The sequence below is a fragment of the Podarcis pityusensis genome, assembly GCF_964106645.2.
Source record: "Podarcis pityusensis genome assembly, chromosome: 7".
In the NCBI taxonomy this organism is placed as follows: Eukaryota; Metazoa; Chordata; class Lepidosauria; order Squamata; family Lacertidae; genus Podarcis; species Podarcis pityusensis.
This window is the reverse complement of record NC_138031.1, coordinates 634,180-653,466: the sequence shown is the minus strand read 5'-3', so window position 1 is coordinate 653,466 and position 19,287 is coordinate 634,180. Positions and strand designations below refer to the sequence as shown.

Sequence of the window (19,287 nt, the reverse complement as noted above, 5' to 3'; positions counted from 1 at the left end):
TTGCACAAAAACGAGCAGAAGTTTATTGAAAGGTATGAATGTGAGCAGGTAAGCACTCACCTTCGGCACAGAGGGGCTAAGAAGTCCTTCTGCGTTTCACAAAAGAGAAACAGTTGGGTGAAAACACAAGCATTTGGTGTGGGGAAACTTCAGCCCTGAAGCGGGCGAAGGCCAGCCTGGCAGTCCCAGAGGGTAGGCCATGCCAGCCACGCTCCCCTATTTCCGCCAAGCTGAGTGGTGCTGCCACCCCCCAGGCACCATCCCTCATGCTTGGAGGGGCACCTTGAGTTGACAAATGAGGGTCACCCCTCCAATTCCACGCTCCACAGGGCCTTAGAGGGACGAGTCACAATCACGCCACGCAGGACATTTGTTTTTAAGCCTCAGTTTGGTAAAACCCTCGAAAGCTTGCAAGTGCTGGGGGTGTGGGGGTGATGGCCGTTGCAGGCCTGCCCTTTGGCCCTGGGGCTCCTGAAGGTCGTTCTCAGATTGGCAGGTGGAGGTAGTGCCTCGCCCACAAAGCGGCCGGCCAGTGCAGCCCCTTGCCACACCTCCAGCTTGGCCTGAGGCCTCCTGTGCCCCAGGAACCCCTGCCCCGTACAGATGCACGACTCCTCCTCGCCACTCAAACTGGGCCCAGGGCCTGATCCTGCTGCTGCTGCTGCTGAGCTCTGAGGAGGGTATGTGTCTTCCTGCTCACAGATGCCTCCCTGGCTTGGCATGGGAAGAGTTCACACTTCCGGCTGTGTCGTCAGGCGAAGCTGCAGGCCCACTGGCAGGTGGTCTGAGAAGGTGGCCAGGCGAGTGATGAAGAAGAACTTCTCCACATCCTGGAAGCAAAGGGGGGGGGGGCGGAGAGAGACCATGAGGGCAGGGCAGGCAGCAGAGAGGAGAGCGAGCCCAGAGGCAGGAGCCCCTTGGGCACCCCTGCAACACCCACCTCCTCAGTTCATGAGCAAGAGAGCATTTAAGGGCCCCCCCAGGGCACTGCGCACTTGCAGCCTCTGACTCACCGTTTTCAGCTCCAGGGGGTTGAGGTGTTCCCGGTAAAGGATGTAGTCAATGCGCCGCCCCTCGCTCGAGGTCACCGAGGGGTCGGGGGTCCCGTCCTTCGTGATGGGGCCGGCCAGGTACTTCCTCCGCCCCTTGGGCTCTGTGAGGGTTCTGCGAGGCAACGGAAAGACATGTCCAGCAGGAAGGGGCTGTGGGTCTCAGGGCAGCCCCTCATTTGGGGTACCGCACTGGGACACCTCATGCTGATGGTCCACTGCAAGCGCCCCCAGAAAAGCCCACCCAGCACCTTGCTCTTCTTCAGAGGGCTTCCCCCCCACTCCTCCTATAGGGAGGGGGCCCAGCTCAAAATGAAAAAGGCCATGTGCAAAGTCCCCCTCCCCCTGCAAAACCCAAATTTTATCCTGTCAATTTTGCCGCTGCCCGCCCCCCAGCAAAGGAAGACAGCAGCTGCCACCCCCAGCTCTGCCAAGTCCAGCAATCCTGCCACGGAAGGAACCCCCCCAGCCCAGTTCAGCCCCTCACCTCTGCATGCGCTTTGGTGTCGACACAGCCTTGCTATAGATCTTCAGGTAATTCATCAGGGTGCCTGTGGGGGGGAGGGACAGTTGTCAGTTCAAGGTGTGGCATTTTTGCACTCTCCCCCCACCTGTTCATGCTTGGGGGGCTGCCCTACAAGGCTAGCTGGAGAGTTGGGAAGAGAAGAGGCCAGCAGCACAGCCCACCCCCATCTGACTTCCCATGATGCCCCTCTACCTGCCCCCCCCCCAGAAACACCTGGCCTCTGCCCAACAGCAGAGCACAGAGAGAAAAGCCCATCCTTGCGCCACAGGGCAGAGCGCAGGAAGGTCTAGAAGCAGAGGCAAGGCCAAGGTGGGGCAGGCATGCTGTGTGGGGGCACAGACCCACCGATAGCCCAAGGCTTGTCCTTCCGGGGTCCGATGCGGCACGGATCCGTGTAGACGTTGAAGATCTCATGCACTTGCTCCAGCGCATCCCCTGTGGAGAAAGGAGCAGGGAGGGAGGATGGCAGGTGAGGGGGAATCCTCAGACACACACCCCTCGCCTGCCCCCTCCAGGAACCCCACCTGCGTACCTGTCGAGCAGTTGTCAAAGTTGAGGTCCCCACAGTAGATGTCGAAGGCCACAATGTCCCCGGGCTGAGCATTTGCATCCTGGAATTGCTGGGCCCAAAGCAGACTCTGAGTCAGCTGGTCGCACCGGACCTGGCTGTCAGCTGGGAGAAAGTGGGAGGAGGCGTCAGCCCAAGAGGGCACAGCAAGCGGGGGGGGGGGTGGAGAGGCCAGAGCTCCCCTGGAGAGGGCTGGCGGACCCTCCCTCTCCTGCCGGGATGTGGGGAGAGCAGAGCAAGAGGGCAGGAGGAGGCGTTGGCCAGGGGAGCACACAAGACCCTCAGAGCCTGCTGGGTCAGGCCTATGGTCCAAGTTGGTGGCTCTTGCTGCTTCCTGGGGAAGCGAGCGCCATAGCTGAACTCTGCTCTGCATGAAGGAGGACTTTCTTTTATCCATCCTGAATTAATAATAATAATAATAATAATAATAATAATAATAAATAATAATAATAATAATAATAAATAATAATAATAATTAATTAATAATTATTTATTATATAATTATTAATTTAAATTATATACCACCCTACACCCACAGGTCTCAGGGCAGTTCACAGGATAAAACCAGAATATAAAATTCAAAAAGTACATAATCAAAATAAAAACAACAACCCAATAACCCCCAACACATTTTAAAAAATCAACCAAAATCCTGGTTAAAGAGGAACGTTTTTGCCTGGCGCCTAAAGGTATATAATGAAGGTATATAATGTAGGTGCCAGGAAAACTTCCCTGGGGAGAGCACCTCACAGACGGGGAGCCACTGCAGAGAAGGCCCTGTTTTTGTGTTGCCACCCTCCGAACCTTTCGAGGAGGGGGCACACAAAGGAGGGCCTCAGAAGATGATCTCAAGGTCTGGGTAGGTTCATATGGGAAAAGGCGGTCCTTGAGTTATTGCGGTCCTGAGCCATTTAAGGCTTTATAGCTCAAAACCAGCACTTTGAATTGGGCCCGGAAACTAATGGGTAGCCAGTGCAGTCGGAGCAGGGTCAGTGTGAGATGCTCAAACCGTCTTCCAACGTGCGGCTTCGTTGGATGTCCACAAGGTATGTTATATATAGCGTCATGTGAGAGAGGGAGAAGAAGACACCCTCTCCCCATCCTTCACTTACCTTCTGGAGCGTGCATGTGGGTGCAGTTCAGGTACCCCACAATCCTTTGCCCTTGAGAAGCTCCCAGTTGCACCTGAGACACACAGGAAACATGGCAGGCCAAGCATCACCAAGGGAAACAGTCTAAGGGAAGGCACTCCAGGGAGAAAACAGATTCCAGCTAGCAGCCCCGAGACCATCTTGGTCCATTCTCCAGCCCCCAGGAGACCCCCTTACAGACCTCCTGGAAAACAACTCCCGCCTCTAAATGAGGGCAGAATCTGCAGAAGGCACAGGCAGTTGTTGTCGTTGTCCCCCGCCCCCCCGCCATGCTTCTGAGGACCCTCACTCAAATGCGCCTTTTGCTAACTCTGGGGCTGCTGTAAGGGAACCCCAAACACCCCCCAAAGGCAGGAAACAGAACCACTTTTCCTTTTGCAGCTTCCACACCTGCAAGCGTGCACCCTCACACACGCACTCGCACACCGGAGCAACTTTCTGATCAGGTTCAGCTTGGTCTTCCAGTTAATGTTTGCCAAGGGCTGGAGAAAGTGCAAATCTTGGACAAACAAGAGTGATTTTGATTTCGGGCAGGGAGGCATGTGGAGGGCAGGGCTAGGAAATCCTCGGACCAGTGGATAATATTTTTCCTGGAATGGGTCTTTAGGGTGTGAGGCAGGGCGTGGGGTGATACCAGTTCTTGGTGCTCGGCTAGGAGACCCAATCTGCTGCTGGGCCCCAGCGGTGCTGGCTCTGCGCCTCCCGAGGGCACCTGCTGAGCACAGAGATCCATTTCCAGGCAGGCAGGAGGGTTGCCATGAAATCAGGAGACCTCAATGTGGTTGCCCAGCTGCAAGAGGAAGCACCCTCCACCCACGCTCAAGGACTCTCTAATCTTTGGCTGCACGCACAACGTATGTTTGAAGCGTATGGCTTCACAGCCGTAATCTGTTAAGGGTGCTGAGAACTGTAGCTCTCTGAGGGGGTAAACCAGTTCCCGGAATTCTCTGCGGGAAGCCATGTGCTTTAAATGCACAGAGAGAAGCCCTGCAGCGGATCCAAGGGAGCGTGGGAGGGAGCGCTGCTCCCCAGGCAATCTCTTTGCTCTCTTGCCTCCCCCCCCCCCCCCCCGTTCTGGGTTCCCATGCAGATCAGAAAATGGCAGCAAAGTGACAAGCTCTCTTTGGAGGTGGCTGCTCCTAATCCAGCCACGTCCCTGCTGGCACGGGGAGTACAGGAGCAGCAGCAAGGGCACAGCACTGCCAACCTTCCTTAGCAAAGACTCCTGCCAACGCAACAGCACCCTCAAGGCTGCCTAGTCCTCCCAGGACTGCCTGGGGACAGCAGGCGCAGCCCTTCAGCACCCAGTTCAGCCCTCCGGAAGTGAAATGGCCCCTCCCATGTCATTTCCTTCTGTGCCAGCGACTTTGAGGGGGGCATTGCTAAGGTTCAGCATTAGTTGTGGGTCCCATAAAGGAGAAGCAGGAGTCCTGCTTTTAGGAGAGAGGGGAGAAGAGGCAGGCAGGCAGCAGGAGGGATTCCCTCCTTCGGTCACAGAAACACACCACAAGAGAGCAACATGGGGGGCTGCCTTATCAGAAGCCAAATGTAGGTCTGTCTAGTGTAGAGTGGGAAGGAACCCCCAAGGGTCATCTAGTCCAACCCCAGAAATCAAGCTTATTATATTAACTTACAAATCCCTGAACAACTAGGGTCCTGTCTGACCCCTCATATCCCGGCTTGGTTACTGAGATCATCTGCAGTGTCGTTGGGGGAGTTGGCAAGGCTTGTCTGACAACAAGATACTGAGCCTTTAGTGTCATGGGCCAGTCCTGTGGAACTCCCTGCCACCAGAGATTCAGCAGGCACCTTCTGTTTCAACTTTTAAATACCTGCCGAAAATTTTTCTATTCCGCCAGACCTATGTAGGCAGTTGAGAGAACATCGCCCACAATGGTCTACTGATGTTTGCTGTTAATTCTTTTGCTTTCAACTTGTTTTTATGTTTATGATATATTTCTATGACATAGCGGTATGGAAATATTGTTGTAAATAAGCAAGCAAGCAAGCCAAGGAGCCTCCCTCCCCCCCGCCTCTCACCTGCACACTGAGCAGCCCTTTGGCGCTGAAGGCGTCCTCGCCCGTGCCGTTGGGGTAGCAGTGGTACTGCACGGCCAGGACTGGGTAGCGGCTGGCCAGGAAGAGCCCGCTGTTCAGGAGCTTCAGGGCCGAGCAGCCCACCACCCCGAGGGTGCCCACGTCGTAGATGATGTGCTCATAGCAGGGGGCGAGGAAATGGCGCACCTGCCCCGAGGCCTGCCGGTCAAAGACCTCCTGCAGGCACACAACGTCCGCGTAGGGGGGGAAGTGGGTCGTGATCTCCCTGGGCGACCCGGCAGCCGCTCCTTCCTCTTCGAGGGGCACCTCCAGCATCACATCCCCGCTGAGCTGAGGGGAGCCCTGGCCGGACCGTGGGGGGCTGGCCTCCATGGACCCATACTTCCTCCCGGCGGAGGGGCTGAAGCCAATCTGGAAGTCCCCCCGGGGGCCTGGCTCGTGAGACGGTGGGGAGCCGGAGGCCGCCCGCGCCAGCGCATGGCCGATGTGCTTGGCACGCCACTGCGTCCGCGACAGGTTGCTGAACTTGGCCAAGCCAACGGGAAGCAGGCAGAGGTTGCCGCTGACCACACTGAAGGTCTTTGCCGGGCCAGGGAGCACCCACGGCTCTGGCGGGGCCTGGTTCGGCGTGTGTTGGTAGGCAAAGGGGCGGCGGGCGGCCTGCAGGGGCAGCCACAGCAGGAAGGCCAGCAGCGAGAAAGGGGCAGAGAGGAGCAGCAGGGGCACCAAGACAACCCCCTTGCCTGCCGCCTCCAGGGCATAGGGCAGGCCGTGCTGGTGTTCTTGCTTTTCCTGGGTGGTCTGCTGCAAGGCCAGCAGCTGGTTCACCAGCCAATAGCTGGGGAAGAGGATGTGTCGCAGCACAGAGTCCATGGCCCCCAGGACACAGCTGGAGTAGGGCGACTCGCGCAGACCCATCCTAGGGCTGCAGCAGCAGCAGCAACAGGGCCTTCCGAGGGGGGCTCCTCCGGGCCCCAAATGGATCCTGGGTGGCTGGCCTCTTGGTCACCAGGCCTCTTGGCTCTGGGGGGCTGGATCCTGTGGAAGAGAAGCAGTAAAAGTAAGAGGCTACTCTGGTTAAGGGAGGGGGGTCTTGGGCTCAGTGATGTGGTCTGGCAGTTAGATTCTGCATCCTCCCTGAACTCTAAAGGGAGCAGAGTGAGGATGGAGTAGTTTTTTTGGGGGGGAGAAGGTCCAGCTAGGACTCTTTGGCTCTGCTGCCAGAGCAGGGCAGAAACCAAATTGGCTCTCCTGTTGGTGTTCAGCCACCGTTTTTTCAACCCTACATTTGAAAAACGCCTTCTCAACATCAACTCTTTTTTGGCAGTTGGAATACAACGAACATTGAGGGGGAAATATCAGAATAGATAAAATGCCGGAAGGGCGAAGAGCACGTCAAGCCCCGAGGGCCTGATCTCGCTCCAGGGGTCGCTCTTCAGGTGCGCCTTGCAGAGATGGCTCTCCAGTTCATGGGACTAAATAAATGCTCTTTTAAGCAGATGCAAAGAGGGGGCGTCCCAGGGGGAGAAGGTGCCCACGTGGGGGGGGGGGCTGGGCTGAAGTTGCCTCCACACTCACCCCCACCTCGGGCAGACGGGATAGCTGCCCCCTCCCCGGAAAGCGGGTCTCCCTGCTCCTTCCCGCAGATGCCTCACCCGCCTCCACCCAGCCACCTCGCGCGTCTAGAAGCGGAGCAGTCAGCGCGCCCGGCCGCCTCCCTCTGGGCGCGCCTGGCCTCTCGCCCGGCAGGTGAGGACTCCGAGCCGGGGCCAGCCGCCCGCCCGCCCCCTCCAGGACCCGCCTCGGCCCGCCCGCCCGGCCTCCCTGCTTGCCCGGCGGGTTAATGGTTAGCCAGCCTCCCTCGGGCAGCTGGCGAGCGGCTTCTCCCGGCTCCGGCTCGCCCCGTCCAACCCCCCGCAATGTGGGGCGCGCAGCGCAAGCATCCCGGGCGCTTCGTGGCGGTTGAAGGCGAGCCCAGCAGTTGGCACCCGCGGGGCGCGGGGACGCCCGAGGGCGGGCAGAGAGGAAAGGAAGGGGGATCCCGGAAGCCCCCTTGATCCAGGCGGGGAAGAGGAGCCCCCGGGGAAATCCCCACTTACTGCCTGGGGCGCCTGGGCTCTGCGGGCGCCACCCCGGGCGGAGGCGCCCGCCCGCCCGCCTCCTTCCCCTTGCCGCGGGCGGGAGAGAGAACGGAGGAGCGCGGCAGGGAAGGGAGGGGGCCCGGCCCCCGAGGCCCCTTCCCCGGCCCAGGTGCAAAGGGCCTGCCGCCACCCCACTTGCCCCACATCGGGGCACTTCCTATAGCCCCCTCTGCTCTTCCAACCCACCTGCTCTCAACGAAGCAGCCTAAATGTCTTTTCCAGGAGAGGGCCTTTCCCCTCCAGAGGGACCACTGCCACGCCCCCCCATCTGCCTCAGTTCCACTGGACACCCCTTTGCACCCATCGCCCCTCCTATTAATGTTTCGTTGCATTAATTATATTCTATTTATTCTATTAACAATATAACAGTTGAAAGTCCTCAAACTGAAGGGGAATATTTCCAAGGCCTGGTTGAAGAGGAATATTATTATTATTATTATTATTTTCCCTTTACCTTACTGGGGTTCTTGTCCCCACTCGGCCGTGGGGCTCCCAGGGTGAGCGTGGGCCAGTCACCACCTCTCAGCAGAGGCAGATTTAGGGGAGTGTGTGTCGCTTCGGCTGCAGTGGGCGCAGAGCCTATGGGGCAGAATGGAAGGCAAGAAGTGGAGAGGTATCAGATGTTGGCATCACGAATGACGCTGCTGAAATTTGAGAGCCCAAAGTCCAACGCTGCTCCCAGCCTAACCTACCTCACAGGGTTGTTGTGGGGGATTAACAGTGTGTGTGTGGGGGGGAGAACCACGTGTGCCACCTGGGAGAAAGAGGTGGCACAGAAATGCAGTCAATGAAAAGAGAAAAGTGGACAGCGCTGAGCTAGAGGGACCAAGAGCCTGGATCTAAGGCCGCTACTTGGAGGCTGCGCAGCAAACCTGCCCTGGGACCACCCTCCTCCTCAGGAGCCCTCACAATCTCCCTCCCCCCATATAAGCCTCCCGTGGGGCACCCCTGAGAGAGTGGGCAATGCTGGTGGGTTCAGATCCCTTCTGTGCTGTGCCGCAGAAACAACAGGGACCCGTTTGACAAGGTTGTGGGTTTGAGTGAGCAAAGCAATTTGGACGCCACGAGGACAACAACGTCAACATCCTTGTCATTAGAATTCTCCTAATCATCCTAATTACCACAATTCCAAGGCACAGACAGGCCTGCCGAGTGCCTTCGAGAGCAAGCACACCTGAGCCTGTGCTGGTGGGCGGAGGACAGAACATTCATGAGCTGGTGAAACGGCAGCACTTTTTCATTGACATACCACATTGGTGGGGCTGCCAACGGAGTGGCTGTTGGATTCTGGAAAGGAGGAGGGGAGGGGCGAGGTGCAAATGTGCCAGCAGAGCCAATCTTGCTGAAGCATTTGCACTGCGCCATCCTCATCCCTCCATCCCAAGATGCAGCAGCGGCTCAGCTGGAGAGAGGTCAGGTGAGCAGCGCAGGCCATCCTTCTCTCATGCCAAGAGCCTCCTCATAAGAGGCTGGTTACAGCTGGATCAGTCCAAGGGGGGGGTGACCCACCTAGTTCAGCACATCCTGTTTTCCACAATGGCCAACCAGACACCCCACTGAGGGAAGCCACCATTGCAGGAGTTTGAATAGATGACCCTCAGGATCCCTTCCAATGCTACAGTTCTATGAAAGAGAAGCGCATGAAGACCATAGAATGGTATCACTGGAAGGGACCCAACAGGCCATCTAGTCCAGCCCCCTGCAATGCAGGGATCACAGCTAAGGGCTACAAAGAAAATGCTGCTCATGGAAGTAAAAATGCAAAGGCACCATTGAGGTAGAGCAGCAAACAAGATAAATGCTTTCCTAGTGTGTCAAAAGGAAGAGGAACAGAATAATAATTAGTTCTGTTTATCAGCAGAGAAGATGAGATATAAAGATACACAGAGTACACTGAACCGTTTTTGTATTCAAGGAAGAGGACGTGGGTGTTAGAGGATTAACAGAATACCACAGGTCACGAGGTGGGCCAGACTTGCGTGCGTGTTTATAATTACATATTTGCAAACTGCTTTTTACATATGTCTCAAGGCCAGTGCTTTTTTTCTTTAAAAAATGTTTAGGGGTACTCTCCTACTCATTTCCTACTCATATTGAAATACTGCCCCTCAATGAGGCCAAACTTAGATTCACAAAATGTACCCCTGCGTCGCCCCAGAAAAAAGCACTGCTCAAGGCCATTGACAGGTGTCCCACCAAAGTGACTATGCGACCATGGGACTCTAACTCCCAGCAGCCCCAGCAGCCCGCCTCCCCCATCCCTGGCCTTCACAGAGAACCAGTGCAGGGAGAGGTGTTTGGGCCCCTCCTGCTGCGGGGGCTGCTTAGGAGTAAACTAGCACCAGCAAGGGCCAAGGGCTGAACGGAGGAGGAGTCACATTACACAACACCACCTGCAAGCTATGGCCAAACCCCTCTGGTTTTGAGAAGCAGTGGACTCTTCTTCATTGGAGGATATTAAACAGAGATTGGGTGGCCATTTGCCAGGAACTCTCCAGCTGTGATTCCTGCATTTCAGCGGGTTGGACTAGATGACCCTTGGCAGTCCCTTCCAACTCCACAATTCTATGAAAGCAAGTTCTTTAGGGATCTGAAGCCAGAAGGGGGCCCAGGAGGAGGTTCGGATGAGGCTGGAGGAACGAGCCTTTTCCCCCCGTGCCCTCCTGGGCATGGACAGACCTCCTCTGCCCAACTACAGTGCGAGGGCAAAGGGAACAGCCCCAACCCAAAGCACTCACCTCTCTGGGTGCTTGTCCAAATCGGTCCAGGGGTAACCGGCTGGCTGCTGGTTGTGTCCAGCTGAGATCCTCCCCAAGAGCACCTGAGAGAAGAAGGCCTGGTGGGGAAGTGAGGCACAGCTGGGATCTAGGCAGCCACTCTAGGTGTCCTGTCATGTGTTCTAAATAGCCGGGCACTCAGTCATGCCTCATTGCGATCCAACTGCTTCGCCAGAGAGCTCCTGAAGGGCAGGCGCTTTGGGCAATCCAGCTCAGACCCAGCGGCTGACTAACAGGTCTTGCACCCGGACTTCCTTCAGCTTCCTGGTTTGATTGCAGATTAAACGCTGCAGATAATTATGGTCTCACGTGAGGAGGTGATGATGGCAGTGGTGATAAGGCAGCTCATGTGCCGCAGCCAGAGTGCAGTGGCAGGCGAGTGCAGGGGAGGGTTTTACACTCCAGGGAAAGAGGGCGTTCTCTCCAGGCAAAGAGTGTTCTGCCAAGCTTCAGATAATGAGATGCAGATTATTTAGGAGGGAGCACATCCCAGTCATAAACACATTTGCCTGGAAGCAGATTTCCCTCTTCCTCTTTCCTGGCATGGCACTGAGAAAGTCATCAGCATCAAACGTATGTTAGCAGAACTCCTTGCCACCACACTCCACTCCTGATGCCATGCTTGGTGTTTGTAGCTGGCAGAATAGCTGACACACACCTCCACCGGCCGGGTCATGCAGCATTCAGGCCCGGAAAGGATTTCTTACATGCCATGTTTTGCTTACTATCTTTGGGACCTTTCAGCATTTTCTAGACTGAATTCAAAGCACCAAACTGGAGCTGAAATGTTGCCAGTGAGACTCTGCCTCTGGGGTGGGCATTTTAGAGTCTGCCAAAAAGTTGCTTCAATTTTGTGAAGCTTCATATTAGGAGCTGAAGGTGGAAGGAGAATCAGGCTGCTCAGGATTACTCCCATGATGAGGTGACACTTTCCAGATGTTGCATGTTCTGTGTGTGGCTGCAGCCAGCTAATGGTTCTTCTATATGTTTGATTATCTTATCTTTAACCATGCTTTCCACTAGTTTTCCAGGGACAGACATTAAGCATAATCCACCCTGCATACCCTTTTAAAAATTGGCTACTTTCCAGTCCTTGGGTACAGAAGGTTATAAGTTACATATTTTTGTTAGAAAACCAGCAGTCGTGTGACTTATTCAACCTAGAGCCACCACCACCTTTCCCCCATTCCTGGTGAATTCTGAGTTGACTGGGAGGATGCATCTGCTCTCTTAACACCGGTCCTGAAAGACCTACATCGGCTCCCAGGACGTTTCCGAGCACAATTCAAAGTGTTGGTGCTGACCTTGAAAGCCCTAAACAGGCTCGGCCCAGTATATCTGAAGGAGTGTCTCCACCCCCATCGTTCTGCCCGGACGCTGAGGTCCAGCACCGAGGGCCTTCTGGCGGTTCCCTCGCTGCGAGAAGCAAAGCTACAGGGAACCAGGCAGAGGGCTTTCTTGGTAGTGGTGCCCGCCCTGTGGAACGCCCTCCCATCAGATGTCTGGTAAAATGAGATAAACTATCTGACATTCAGAAGACATCTTAAGGCAGCCCTGTTCAGGGAAATTTTTAATGTGTGACACCTTAGTGTATTTTTGGTCTTTGTGGAAGCCGCCCAGAGTGGCTGGGGAAACCCAGCCAGATGGGTAGGGTACAAATAAAAAAATATTATTATTATTATTATTATTATTATTATGAAGGCATAAGCAGAAAGGCCTGCAAATATCCCCCCAGCCTTCCATAGACCCTTGCAAGTACAAGCTGCATCACAGTCTCTCTCTCTCTCTCTCTCTCTCTCTCTCTCTCACACACACACACACACACACACACAGAACCGAAGACTTGGCTGTCTGCCATGCTGCCCCCAAGGCTGAGGAGGAGAGGCAGGCCCTCACCTGCTCACCTCAGAGTTGGGATGGTTCCAGGAGCAGCATGTTTTCCCACACGTGGCGATATAAATGCAGATGTTTATTGCATCTGCCCAGATGTTGCACAAGCGCCTCTTGCTACAAACGCTTTCAGGAGATCTTATATCCCTGTGTTTCTGAGATGATATTGTTGTGCATCACTGATAGGCCGTGGGGTTCAACAGCTGAGGGGCCATGCAGGCTGCTTAGAGGCAGCCCTCCCTCAAAGCAAGATGATGACTCCACAGCCAGTCCCATCCCTAGTGTGCACATAGGTGCTGTGATGCTTGAGCCTCACTCCAGCTCCGAGGAGAATGGCATCAGGACAGAGTGGGCGCACAGAGCAAAGAAGCCCCTGCTTCCCCAGGAGCTCCAGGTGGGCTTCAGGTGTCCATGAACTCTGGGTCTGGGCTTCTGCATCCACCTTCCATGCTTTTGCACAACTCCCATTCTTTCTGGTGTCACTTGCACAGTGGCTCATGCCCAACACCTAGTCTCACCCTCACCCTTTTCTGGCAAGACTTCCAGCCCCTTTCTCTGCAAAGTAATCTCCCTTTCCAGAAGAGAGTGTAGGTGGTTTTATTGATTTGTGGGTGAGGAATTCATCTCCCAAGTTATTTGCTGCCAAAAAAGATTGATGAGATATGAGCTGAGGTTATTTTGAGGCACTCTGCCTGTTCTTGTCACGTTTATCTCACACCTGGTATTTAATGGGGAGTTATGAAACAGGATTTGGCCCAGGGCCCTTTTCTGCTGAGCCAGCGGGGTCTGCTTGGATGTGGTTCTGGGAATCCAGTCTTCTTAGCCAATGTGGGCACTGGGTGGGTTGCTGACCCCCAGGCACAGCTCCACGGAGGGCTAGGAGGATCTCAGAAGCAATTTCTATCAAGTCGAGGTTCATTTTTAAAAGGCTAAATATCACCTGACCTGCACTCTTGGTTACCCGCATTGGAATTTCTTTCCCTTCATGACTGACTCTACTAATGAATGGTAATTATTTAACATCTTCCTCAATTACTGTGACAGAGGTGACACAGTTCTCTCCATGTTGAATGTATGGCATCCACCTTGCTTGGTCAACATGCTTTAGGGTCAGGTTGTGGATGCCAGAATCCCGGTGTGCCTTCTGGCCGCTCAGCACCTTCCTCTGACCACCAAGTTGCCTTGGATCAGCTTCCGTACCCGCAGACTAATTCATTAAGAGCCCTATTGGCAACGCCGACCGTGGGGAGGAGGGCAAGAGGTGCGTGCGCCCTGTGACTAGATGGCTGGGCCGGCAAATGGAATCTTGACTTCTTCATCCTCATCGGTGGGGCAGCATCCTGCACTGCGCCTGAGGGCTGGCTGAAGAGGGTGCAGGGCACACACACTGCTCTCACTCGGCAGTATGTTTCCAGCCATTCTCTGGACCGTGTGGAAAGCCTTGGGGAGTGAACATGACTGGGCTTTTAAAAAGAAAAAAGTAGAGGGGAAGGTGAGCCAACAACCAGCCCACTTCTGCAAATTCCTAAGAAATCTGCACCCCACAAAAGTCCTTTGCAGCCAAAAACCAGTGACCTCCTGCGCAGGAAGACCAGTCACTCTGTTGGATTTTAACTCAGGGCTCCTGTTGGTTTGAAACACTGACTCCAAAGGTCTCAGGAAGATCCTTCTTGTATAAGGAATGAAAATACAGAGGGCCAATCCAGTGGGACATTCCGCTGCGCAAGCTGAAAATAATCATCTAACGATAACATGTACCTTGTCCCTAGACCAGCCTCTGTACTTAAAAATTGTAAAGTCACCAATGGAATGCCAGGTTTTAAAATTGGATCCAGAGGATATCCAGAAAATTACAGGCTAGTAACATCAGTTCCAGGAAAATGATAATAAACTTATTATCAACAGAATTACCAAACGTGGAGAAGAACATGCCTTGCTAAAGTGGAACCAGCATGGCTTCTGTGAGGGCAAGTCCTGTCTCAAGCCCCACGTTGGGGGAAATATTCCTGCGTTGCAGGGGTGGACTAGATGACCCACACTTCCAAGTCTACAAGTCTATGATTCTGTCAGCTGGGCTCCCTTGCACAGGAGAGCTTCCCTGTGGATCTTGGCCAGAGTGTGCTCTTGACTTCCTTGTAGATTCTGAACTAGATTAAGATGTATCAGGGGCTTTTGAAGTACCGTATTTTTCGCCCTATAAGACGCACTTTTCCCCCTCCAAAAATGAAGGGGAAATGTGTGTGCGTCCTATGGGGCGAATGCAGGCTTTTGCTGAAGCCTGGAGAGCGAGGGGGGTCGGTGCGCACCGACCCCTCTCGCTCTCCAGGCTTCAGGAAGCTATCCACTAGCCGTGGGAGACCCAGCTCTCCCACGGCTAGTGGAGACCTTGCCGGCACCCAGAAGCTTGGGGCGCACTGAGCTCCGCACGCCCCAAGCTTCAGGATTAGCGCAGCACTCCGCTAGCCCTGGGAGAGCCGCGCGGAGTCGCGCGGCTCTCCCACGGCTAGCGGAGACCTTGCCGGCACCCAGAAGCTTGGGGCGCGCTGAGCTCTGCACGCCCCAAGCTTCGGGCTTAGCACAGCGCACCTGGGGGGGAAATAATTTTTTTCCCCTTTATTTCCCCCCCAAAAACTAGGTGCGTCCTATGGGCCAGTGCGTTCTATGGGGCGAAAAATACGGTAAGCACAGCCTTTGCGTTAGATTTGTGTGGTGGACTGAGGCAACACCCCCAGAAACAGGTTAAAGTCTAACAGGAAGGCATGGCAGGAAAGTGAGACAGTAACTTGAACAACTTCTGGAGGAAGGGCAGCCGTGTTAGTCCGCTGCATCAAAAGCAACAAATAGCCTTGTAGCACCTTGACAACGGGAAGAAACTTTTATGGCATAAGCTTTCCTGGGTGCTCCCTTAGGTATCAATGTTCAAAGTGCCAACGTGGCATCATATTATTGAGTTTCCTTTTGAAGGGTTGCTTTGAATGTCCACACCTGAAGAAGAGCTTGAAGATTCTTTGAGGATTTCAAAAACTACTTGGTGCAACCCTATTAGTTGTTCTGAGGGCTTTGTTTCATTATTGTTATTGTTGCTACTGCATTTCTATACCTTTATCTGAGGATCACAGGCAATGTGTGTGTGTGTGTGTTTTGCTTGGTGTCTAAACCTAGTGAGGCCTCCAGCTGAGCCCCCCTGTGGAGAACATTTCACAAATGGGGAGCCGCGGCAGAAGAGGCCTTTTCTCATGTTGTCACCCTCTGGACAAAGATTTTGTGGACGGGGCACCTGAAGGGCCTCAGAGGATAATTGCAGGGTCCGGGTTGGTTCAGATGGGGAGAGGAAGTCCTTGAGCCACTCAAGGCTTTATAGGTCAAAACCAGCATGTTGAATTGGGCGTGGAAACTAAATGGCAGCCAGTGCAGCCAGGCCAGGATCGGTGTAACATGCTCAGACTGTCTTGCCCCTGTGAGCAACCTGGCCACTGAATTTCTGAACCGTCTTCAGAGGCAGCACCATGTATAATGCATTGCAGTAATCTAACCAAGAGCTTAGCAGAGTGTAGACAGTACAATCCTGTGCATACTCAGAAGTAAACCCAGAACCAGAACATTTGCAGTACAAAAAGTTAGAGGGTTTAGCCAGCAACTATGGGAGATGCACAGCTTGCAGCTGAAGGAGTACAACTGCCCCCAAACTGTTTTTGGTGCGTATGGTATGGTACAATTGTACTGTGAGCATCAACCACAATGAATGCACAATGAGAAGGACACTTGCGGGGAGGGGGGGGCTTCATCTGCCCCTTCTCCCCTCAGGACAAGAAGCCCTTTTGGTGGCAGCTGTGGGAGGGAGACACCACTGGTGGCTGGATAGTGGCATCTTCCCCAGCTCCTCCTACTTCTTCTCCCTTCCCCTCCGGGCAAGATCTGTTTGTGGTCTCAGAATGGAAAGGGGACAAGATCTCTGTCTGGACATTGAACACTTGATCCTGTGCATGTTTAAAGGAAGCCCTGCTAATCCAAGGGTGCTCTCTACCAAACAGGTGTGCATGAATTGGTGGCTTCTGCCCCTCTGCTTCTCATGGCAAATTATGGTGGGGGCAGGGAGGGGGGTGGACCATGGAGAACGCAGAGGCCATGTGGGGGCTGAGAGTGTATGTGTAGCAGTGAAGGGGTTTCCAGTTCTGCTATGACTCTGAAACAGCAGCAGCAGCGAAGGGCCCCAAAGCCTGTATGGCTCTGAATGCAGTCCTTCACCTGAACTGCACTCTGGTCAATGGCCCTCATAGAACTGCAGAGTTGGAAGGGCTCCTAGGGGTCATCTAGTCCAACCCCCACAAAGCAAGTATAAAAATCCTGCCCAGAGAGCCACCCTTGCCATCGGACCCAGGAGAAAGAGGCAAATGATGGTGCACTCCAGTGAAGGGGAAGGGAGCGGGTGGTGAGGAGGGGGCCACATGCCCCAAGCCTGGTAAACATGTGCTGGATCCACGTGCTGGATCCTGATAAGGATCTGGTCCACGGAGCCAAAAATGTTCCCCACCCCTGCTCTGGGCCTGGAGGGGGAAAGGAAGAAGGAGCATTGGCTTCAAAGAGGCTGTTAAGTTAATGTCAAGGTGTTGAGGGGAATGAGTCACAGCCTTGGCAAACCTCCCCCAAACCCCAGGAAAATCCCAGCAGCTCTGTGGCCAGGACCCCCAGGACCCTCTGGAAGAAGGTGGGGAGGAATTGGGCTGGAGAGACTCAAGTTCAAGGCCAGCCCTTTTCAGACATGGAGCGTGTAGCTGTGGCTCTCAGCCTCAGGCCCTCATCTGCACAATGAGAAGAACGGATTCAAGAGGACTGGGGCCCACGGCAGGAAAGCTGGACCAATAAACTGGACGCTGTCTTTGAGGCGTCTCTTCTCCAGTTCACTAGCTATGATGGCTTATGCCAGGGGTAGGCAAACTGAGGCCCGGGGGCCGGATGCGGCCCAATCGCCTTCTCCATCTGGCCCACAGGTGGTCCGGGAATCACAACGTGTTTTTACATGAGTAGCATTATGCTCTGCCCTCCACAGCTGTGGCTGGGAACCACAGATGGGGGGTGGGAGTTGCTCTTGTGCTCGAATCTTGCTTGTGGGCTTGCTAATGGGGCCCGTTTGGCTTCTGTGAGAACGGGATGCTGGACTAGATGGTCCCCTTTGGCTTGATCCAGCAGACTCACCTTATGTTCTTATGAGTTATGGTTCAACTTCAACGAAAGGAAAGCAAAAGCTAAACCAAACCTGTGAATTACCTACCTTAAGCAAGAGCTCCACCTGCTGCCATCTTTGAAAAAACCAGTTAACTGCAGTACCTCCAGTGAAGCGGCTGGCCTTGCGTTTATTGTAAACATTTGGTTAGACCACAAGATGTAATGCTGTAATATAATAAGAAATGTATGTCTAAAGTATGATACAAAAATTTATTAAGGAATTATAGACATTTATAGAATGTATATATAGTAAACATGCTTAAGCAAGAGCAATGTAGAGAAGCCCGAAAAGGGGTGGAGGGAAGTTAATTTGGATAAGACATGGGTAGGCAAACTAAGGCCTGGGGGCTGGATGCAGCCCAATCGCCTTCTAAATCCAGCCTGCGGATGGTCCGGGAATCAGCATGTTTTACATGAGTAGAAGGTGTCCTTTTATTTAAAATGCATCTCTGGGTTATTTGTGGGGCATAGGAATTCATTCAGAGATGCATTCTCCTCCCCCCCCAATATAGTCCAGCCCCCCACAAGGTCTGAGGGATGGTGGATTGGCCCCCTGCTGAAAAAGTCGGCTGACCCCTGGGATAAGATATAGATTTAAAGGAGAATAATACTGTTAAGCTGTATTGTGTTTAAGATATTTGGAAAAAATCAATAAAAATTATTGGGGGGGGGGACTGACTGGAGAGAAGGCAGCTGGATTATTAAAAATAGTATTTGCTTGAAAGGCAGTTTCCAGAAAGGGAAGGGGCAAAGTTGTCTTCTCATCCACTCACAAGGCAGAGTTATTGTTTTCAACTACAATGCATTGCATGTGGGGCTGGCCTGAAAGAAGGTTCCTGGGCTACAGCTATTTCAAAATGTCCAGAGGTCACATGACCCTGGCTCCTGAAGACCTGAACTGGATCCCCATTTACTAAGGGTGTGAACTGGGGTGATTTGGGGAAGCTCCCCACATTTCCAAGTTGGATTGGACCAGGCAACTTACGGTGGCCAAGGAGCTCCTTAAGTTTCTGAGGAGCTCTGTAGTTTCAGCTCTCCAAAAAAAACCCCGCAGCTGCCCCCTGCCCTGGTCTTCCTCCTGATACTAAAGTAAGCCTGGCAATTTGGAAATCCATTCAAGGCCGGCACATCCCAGGCCAGATCCTGGCCACGCTCACTGGATTCCTCAGTCAAGGTTTGCATTTGCTCAAGACTGTAACTGGAACAAATCATTTGTTTTATCAGTGTTCAAAGCTAAATGGTGTTGGGACAGCTTCTAGAACTTAAATAAAACAACTTATATAAGGTGAAATATGCGAAGATAAAATAACTGAAAGCAATTGGATGCAATGTGCATCAATTACTGTAATGGTGTTATGAACTAATAAACAACATTGACAGAGCAATTAATCTGAGGAATTAACATGCTTTCCTGCAAAGCAGGAGAAAACAAGCTTGCTCTATCTGCCATGTGACAGCCCTTCAGATATTTGTTCGTTTTCGTTCATTTAAAACAAATAAATATTATTCTTCATTGGAAGTTTTTAAGCAGAGGTTGGAAGGCCAGCTGTCATGTATGCTGTAGCTGGGATTCCTGCGTTGCAGCTGGTTGGACTAGAGGACCCTCAAGTCCCTTTTAACTATAATTCCACCACTACTACTACTACTACTATTTCTGTATATTTATTTATGCCCCATGTTTCCCCCGACAGGGAAATTTATCAGTAAGTCTTAAATTTTATAAATTGTTGGTCTTCATGTGTTTATCGATATACTCCTCCAATTCTTATCCTTCTTCTTTTATACATCTCCGTTTGCATTGTGTGTGTGTTCATCTTCTTGTCCTTGTCTGTCTTTTCCAGAGGGAGGTCTCCTTGCCTTGACTCTGCCCATTAGCCATGCTGGCCTTCTCTCGATCCCTTTCC

The 19,287-nt window shown here is 53.3% G+C and overlaps 1 protein-coding gene across 4 annotated transcripts; it reads right to left on the bottom strand.

Moving 5' to 3' along the window:
• LOC308481532 (sphingomyelin phosphodiesterase 5-like) lies at window positions 1–17,548 on the bottom strand. Of its 4 annotated transcripts, XM_081013988.1 has the most exons (9): window positions 10,232–10,558; window positions 7,948–8,072; window positions 5,335–6,390; window positions 3,256–3,328; window positions 2,108–2,248; window positions 1,921–2,010; window positions 1,537–1,600; window positions 1,014–1,164; window positions 1–830 (listed from the first exon to the last, which is right to left on the bottom strand). In XM_081013988.1, the coding sequence occupies exons 3-9, from the start codon at window positions 6,268–6,270 to the stop codon at window positions 732–734; spliced, it is 1,554 nt and encodes a 517-aa protein (XP_080870114.1). In that variant the 5' UTR covers window positions 6,271–6,390; window positions 7,948–8,072; window positions 10,232–10,558; the 3' UTR covers window positions 1–731. The 4 variants fall into 4 exon arrangements, with proteins under 4 accessions (XP_080870114.1, XP_080870117.1, XP_080870116.1 ...); XM_081013991.1 differs by lacking the exons at window positions 7,948–8,072; window positions 10,232–10,558 and adding an exon at window positions 17,430–17,548; XM_081013990.1 differs by lacking the exon at window positions 7,948–8,072.
• Between the last annotated feature and the right edge of the window lie 1,739 nt (window positions 17,549–19,287).

What these genes read in the sequence shown, in the direction of transcription:
- LOC308481532 (XM_081013991.1), bottom strand. Translation starts at nt 6,270, where the DNA reads ATGGGTCTGCGCGAGTCGCCCTACTCCAGCTGTGTCCTGGGGGCCATG. An exon ending in CCACATGCACGCTCCAGAAG is followed by an intron (nt 2,249 to 3,255) that starts GTAAGTGAAGGA and finishes ACTTTCTCCCAG; the next exon opens with CTGACAGCCAGGTCCGGTGC. An exon ending in GGACAAGCCTTGGGCTATCG is followed by an intron (nt 1,601 to 1,920) that starts GTGGGTCTGTGC and finishes TCCCCCCCACAG; the next exon opens with GCACCCTGATGAATTACCTG.